The sequence below is a fragment of the Anomaloglossus baeobatrachus genome, chromosome 3 (genome assembly GCF_048569485.1).
Source record: "Anomaloglossus baeobatrachus isolate aAnoBae1 chromosome 3, aAnoBae1.hap1, whole genome shotgun sequence".
In the NCBI taxonomy this organism is placed as follows: Eukaryota; Metazoa; Chordata; class Amphibia; order Anura; family Aromobatidae; genus Anomaloglossus; species Anomaloglossus baeobatrachus.
In genome coordinates, this window is record NC_134355.1 from 569,428,545 (window position 1) to 569,435,880 (window position 7,336).

General features: G+C 40.5%; 1 protein-coding gene across 1 annotated transcript; it reads left to right on the forward strand.

The window, feature by feature from the left end:
- The first annotated feature begins 1,653 nt into the window (after positions 1-1,653).
- Positions 1,654-3,145, forward strand: LOC142295567 (G-protein coupled receptor 55-like). The gene has a single exon (XM_075338675.1). The coding sequence runs from the start codon at positions 1,654-1,656 to the stop codon at positions 2,590-2,592; it is 939 nt and encodes a 312-aa protein (XP_075194790.1). The 3' UTR covers positions 2,593-3,145.
- Positions 3,146-7,336: the final 4,191 nt, after the last annotated feature.

Sequence of the window (7,336 nt, forward strand, 5' to 3'; positions counted from 1 at the left end):
TCTCACAGTGTGCACACTGTAATTTATCAGGATTCTCTGGTGCCAACAGTGAGAGCAGGAGGTCATGAAACTGCAAGTATGGGATTTGCATACGTGTCGTCACGTGCCAACTAGACATGAGTGACATCGCTCAATACAAGTGAATTGAGTGAGGCCGGACACACCTAATAGGAATGTGGGTGGAAGTAAGCAATTCAAAAGCTTGCTGTCACGGGTGGGCTAGACTAGCTGGGAGACTTGAACTGGCCCTAAGACTGGGATCCCTGCGCTGAATCTCAACCCAGATATACACTTAAGGGTAGTAAGGTCTGAGTTCCCAGCATGTCCCTGTCTCCTATTCATGCCCTGCATGCCCTGACCTAACCACCTGCAACCCCCTACCCCCAGGGTAGGCAGGACAAACAGAGATAACCCCCCTCCCAAAAAGACACTGACATGGGGGAAGAACTGAAACCTGTTCACTCTGTAAACAACCAGAAAGGGAAGATAAGAAAGGCACAGGGGAATAAAATATAAGGAGGAAGTAACGCACACCAAGGAACACTTCCACACCACACGAGCAACAGATTGCAGGTCACCAGAGAGGATCACCAAAAAAAGGGCCCCAGATATTCACAAGAGCAAGACCAGATGCTCTCCTAACAAACTCCCCATCCTTAAATAGTGAGAGACCAGCTATAGATGGTAATCAGCAACTTGACTCTCAGAAGAGTTGCACACTGTTCAGAGAAGGATTAACTCCTACACAGCTAGGAGCAATGGACACAACTCAGCTGAACATTAAAGAGAAACCAAGTTACCTGTTGGGCAGGGTCTGACGCCGTTGCTGTAATCCGCTAGTGTGGATCCGGACAGTGCATGATACTTGCTCCCACATGACTATCCACTCTTGACAATGGCATGGAAGTATCTTGAAAGTCTGCAGTGTGCTCACTGTGAGAAATTAGAAGTCTGCACTCATCTAGAGTGACTGCAGACTTTCAGCACAAACCTGGATAACTCTGTTAATTAAAACATTAAGGACTATAGCATGCCCAACCCTAACAACCTGTAATATTCTCACTGTCAGCATTCAGCTCTGCTTTCTGGTTCCAGCAGTCATCACACATCACATGACCACTAATATGCAATTTTCATAACTAGCTTCTCTTCCTGCTTCTCTCAATGAAGCAGGGGCTGTAGTTTTTCACTGAACTTTTAGAGAATTAGGAAGAGCAGATAGTCGACATGTGACTATAAGTTAGCAAATTGAATATGAATGTTCACATGATGACTATCAAACCACGTGATTGGGGGGACGCTATACTGAATTTTTGCACCGGGTACTGGAAACCCTAGATCCACCTCTGATGTTGCATTGTTGCTATCACTGGCTGATATTGATTGAGATTTTCTGGAGTTTTCCTATACATGTGTCTATATATGTCCACACACAAGCATGTACTTCTTGGTTTCTTTCTACATCCATACAAAAGGAACGGCAAACAATTTATAAAGATAAATATAAGAAAAGCAAAGTTAATAAAAAGTAGAAATTTGAAAAATAATGGTCTGTTGTAAGTATCACAAAAAAAATCCAGAGTTTACTGGATATGATGGATTCTTAAACTTCACATGTTGACTTCATGAAATTTCTGTTTTCTTAACAGAGAAATGAACGGGTGCCTGAACAAATACTCACCTGTAAATGTGACATCAATAATAAACACCGTTCAACTATTCATCTGCATTCCTACAATCATCATAGGATTCATCCTCAATGTTTCAGCCCTGTGGATTTTCTGTTCATCTATAAAAAAACATACAGAAGCTTCAATATACCTTCTGAATTTGGCAGTGTTAGATTTTTGTCTTGTTCTGTCTTTACCGTTCCGACTCTACTTTACGATTTATAGGACCACTACAGATGGACGACTATGCAGCTTGTTAGAGTCCCTCTACTTCACTAATATCTATGGGAGCATCTACACAATCATGTTCATCAGTGTGGACAGATATATTGCCATTAAACACCCCTTCCTGTCCAAAGTGTTACGATCACCCAAGAAAACTTCATTCATTTGCATTTTTGTTTGGGTTTTTGTATGGACGGTAGCTCTCTGCACTTTTGATTTCTCCAATGACTTCAGGAATGGAAGCTGTTTCCATAATATGTCAGACAACATCTGGAGTACCCAAATAATTGTACCTCTAGAGATTTTTGGATTTCTGATCCCTATGACGGTCATGTTGTACTGTTCTATCCAGAGCATTCGGGCTCTGATGGTTCCAGTGCCATCCTCATCAGTACAGTGTGAGAGATCGAAGACCAACGTCATACGCATCATTACCTCTAATTTGGTTGTGTTTCTGCTTTCTTTTTTTCTGAGCCATATTGGTATTTTCCTGCAGTTTTTGGTCAGAAAACATGTCATTTCAAGCTGCATGGCTAAGAAACACATAAATATCTTTGTGCAAGTGGCTCTCTGCATAGCTAACATTAACTGCTGTCTTGATGCCATCACCTACTATTTTATGGGAAAAGAATTTCAAAGTAAATTAGTTAAGAAAACGTATTCGAGTGTGACACAAGGTGACAATACGATAACCTGAGCTTATCATGATGTAAAGATTAGTATAATTCAATGGATAAATACATGGAATATACTCTAAACCCAAGTATTCAAGACTTGCCATATCCTGTAGTCTAAAAACGTCTTAGACTATGAGACAGCTTACTCCTCTGTACTGGATTGGTAGCCAATTATAAATATATCTGTAAATTATATATTTTCATGGCAAAATAAATTGTAAGTTACCTAAAAGACATGTAAATATTTATTTTTATATATGTTTTCCTACAAGGTTACCTTTAAAGATAAAACTTTATAATCAGTGATGTCATTTGGCTTTTTGACCCATTGTATTCCCTCTATATGGAAACTGAGATCCGATGATCAGGATGTAAGAGTCACTTTTGCAGAATAGTTTTTGTGTCATCTACTACTCAATGGTGTAAAGAAGGAATCTTTTTTTTGTCTTGGTCCTATCAAAGCAACCATCGATTACAGACATTTGGATCCATCTCAACTTGTTTACACATCTGTTGATACCACCATGAGGACAGTTGTTATAGTATATTTGCATATTTGCTAACAATTTAATTTAATGCATCTATAATAAAAATAAAGCACCTTTGCAAATAATTACAATTTTACAGTTTTGTTAATACAGCATTATTATTAAAGTTGAATGAACCTGTTAAAATGTACTCTGAATTGGAAAGTGCCATGATTGTGGTGAAAAGACGTCTTTGAGTTTTCTCCAGATCACAAAGCATAATAAACAGGGTGGAGTTTAGGGGTTAAAAAAAAGCTAAACACATTGGGACCTATTCATTAAGGTGTTTATGCTAAGTTTATGCCTTAAAATACCCAAATAAGTTGCAATATTTTTTACACACCTTATTGCAACTTTTGTCATTTTTATGCCAGTCCCGGCCAGCTATAGGTGTTACATCTGCAGGAGGGGTCACGGCTACGCCACACAGAAAATTCAAGTAAAGTAACGCCATTTTAGAGGCATAACTTACTCCAGAAGTGTACGCCAGTCCCGTACTCAAATATATCTCTGGTTCTAGTACATACCAGTTATCAAATACTCCTAAATCATTAAAATATGTTCCTCTTAATTAATTGGGTGCATCATACTACAGCAAGCCGATTCCTTACAACTGGTGTACGCAACTCAAATCTTAATGAATCAGCCCCATTATGTTCACCTGTTCTAGGTCCCCTACGGTCCTTATGCATCTTCTGCTGCCACAGCTTCCATGAACTTTTGGTTCTTCGGCTACTAATTGCAAGGATTGACCTCATGTAGTCACGTAGGGGCGAAGAACATCATTAATGTGAATGACGTGTGTCACATCCCTCCCCCACTTTACCACCGGAGACCAATCAATGGTCAACACAGCCAGAAGAAGCCAAAACTCATGCAAAGATCCAGTTCAGATGATGGCCTACGGCAGGTGGGTGCAATTTTGTTGCATTTGTGAACATCAAATACCAAAACTTTGAGATTCCACAGAAACTTGGGAATTTGTAATGATTCAATTAAAATCGCCCCGGTAGACAGATAAGTACCAAAAATAAGGGGGATACAATGTGATGTGAGGTAGCCGTAAACCTTCTGAGGCTGGGGTAGTAGGGTAAGTGCCAATTAATATTGGATTAACATTTCCCTATTAATTCCCTGTTGTAGCCCCTGCCTACCAACGGAGGGTATGACACCCTAACTTATCTGGGCGCCCCCGTTCCACGTCGGATCACCCTCACTCACTCCTATATCACTCTAACAACATAGAAAAACACCAAATACACACAATAATGACAAATATTAATTATTCTGGAGTGGGATTATTGTGTCTCTTATACAGAGACTATTTGTTAATGTTCATGCATAACAATAAAAGATTGTCACCTTAAAAGATATAACTCAGGTCCCAGTCCTCTGTTAACGTGACCAAATTATAATGCCTATTCACAGCCCCTGATTGCTGTATACTTTAAACAAGGACAAAAAACCAAAGGTAAATACATATATATATATATATATATATATATATATGTATATATATATATATATATATATATATATATATATATACAATGCCCTGGCAATAAAGTGACTGGGTCCGTACTGGTAGTGACAGACAGCACATCAGCTCAAAATATTCTCCTTTAAGTCCAGAGAAATGTAATATGCATCATAAAGCCAGATAAGCATATGAGTCATAATAGACCATAAAGAAGAATCACTTCCCTTGAGATGAGTGCAATAAGCACGGCCTCAACGCATTTCTCCGCCCCTTTTCGGATCATCAGGAGGCCCGGGGGACAATAAGACAAGAGGAAGATTCAGGTGTCATTCAGGTGTCATTCTGGTACTAATATGCTTATCTGACTTTATGATGTATATTACATTTTTCTGGAGTTAAGGGGGAGCATTTTGAGCTTATGTGCTGTCTATCACTACCAGTATGGACCAAGTCACTTTTTTGCCACGGCATTGTAATATATATATATATATATATATATATATATATATATATATATATGTTTACCTTTGGTTTTTTGTTCCTGTGTAAAGTATACAGCAATCAAGGGCCGTGAAAAGGCATTATAATTTGGTCACGTTAACAGAGGACTGGGACCTGAGCTTTATCTTTTAAGGTGACAATCTTTTATTGTTATGCATGAACATTAGCAAATAGTCTCTATATAAGTGACACAATAACCCCACTCCAGAATAATTAATATTTATCATTATTGTGTGTATTTGGTGTTTTTCTATGTTGGTAGGGTGATATAGTTGTGAGTGAGGGTGAGCCGACGTGGAACGGGGGCGCCCAGATAAGTTAGGGTGTCATACCCTCCGTTGGTAGGCAGGGGCTATAACAGGGAATTAATAGGGAGATGTTAATCCAATATTAATTGGCACTTATCCTACTGCCCCAGACTCAGAAGGTTTACGGCTACCTCACATCACATTGTATCCCCCTTATTTTTGGTACTTATCTGTCTACCGGGGCGATTTTAATTGAATTAATAAATGATATGTTTTATAGGGATATGTAATGTACTATTGTTAATTGGCTTTGAGACTATTCCAAGATTATTAGCTTTGTGAACCTAGTCGAAATTTGTAATGAATTAGATTTGTTATGGATCCATTCACTCACCTCTGTTACCTTTGTGCCTCCATTGTTGCAAATTACAAACAAGTCCTGTGCATAGTTTGATCTTATATCTTTTGTTTTAATCCTATAGACGAGGCAAGTTGGGGCAATGGGAAAGGACGGAGTGATAGACTGCAGAATGACTATTTGCACTAGACACATTATTTTTTTGTAGCTTAACAGACCCATAGACCTGTATACAAAAAAATGGTTGAGTAGTTTAAATTAAGACCACTTGCCAAGTATTTTCATTTTTTTTAGTGGCATTGGAGCAATGCACAAACATTTGACAAACATAGTATGGAAACACGTGGGCCTTGGAATAACACATTTGCAATTACATATCTCGCACAGAGAAAGCCATGGACTATATCCTCAGTGTCATGATTGTCTCTCTGTTATAAGGCTATGTGCGCACTTACCGGATTTTTCGCGGATTTTGCCGCGGATTTGCTGCATGTTTCGCTGCAGAAAATGTTCATAACATCTCTGCAGTGAATCACCAGCAAATCCTATGGAGAAAAAAAATCCTGTGCGCACTGGGCGGAATTTGACAGCTGCATGTTTTGCTGCGGGAATCCCGCAGCAAAAACAAGTGCATGTCACTTCTTTTCCGCACATCGCTGCGGGATTTCACTCCATTGACTCAATGCTAATCATGAAATCCCGCAGGGAATAACGCAGGCAGCAAATTCTGTGCGGTTCACTGCGTTTTCCTGCGTTATTCCCTGCGGTATTTTGCGGTTTACCTCCGGTAATGTGCATCACTTGCTTGCGGTTTTGCAGGGAAGTGATGTCATTACAGGAACAGGAAGTCGTGCAGAGTAAACACACACACACATCAGACACAGAACACATCACAGACATAGATCACATAGACACAGACACATAGAACACACATAGAAAGAAAACGGAAATATAGGAAAAAAAGAACGTGGGCTCCGCTGTATATTTACCTTCCAGCCGAGGTAAGCACACAGCGGCGGCCCGGTATCCTCAGGCTGGGGAGGGAGAGGGGCAGGGTAATGTCCCCCGCCTCACTCCCCCTCCGGCAGCCGAGAATATCAGCCGCAGCTGCCCCGGCACTGTCGCATCCATTATGTGGCACTGCCGGCGTGTCCTCGGCTCTTCTTGCCACCGTGTAGCAGTGGTGACAAGGTAATACAAGGGGTTAATGGTGATGGGGGACCACCGCCATTAACCCCAGGCTTGATCATGGCAGCGTCTATGTGACAGCTGACATGATCAACCCGTAAGTAAAGTGAAAAAAACACACACACACAGAAAAATCCTTTATTTTAAATAAAACCAACAAGCCTCGTTCACCATTTTATTAACCCCTCCCGCACCAAAGCTCCGGCGTAATCCACCGCTCCGACATCCACAGCTCCGGCGTCCTGCACTGCTTCCATCCAGCCGCGACTGTCACAGACAGGCTGAATGCAGCAGACAGCAGAGGTAATTATCGGTCATTTCCCACGGCCGGTAATGTGAACTCACTGCCGACCGTGGGAAATGTAGCGATCTGTCATCTATCTATCTATCCCTCTGTCTGTCTATCTATCTATCCCTCTATCTATTCTTCTGTCTATCTACTATCAGAATTAAATGTATTTT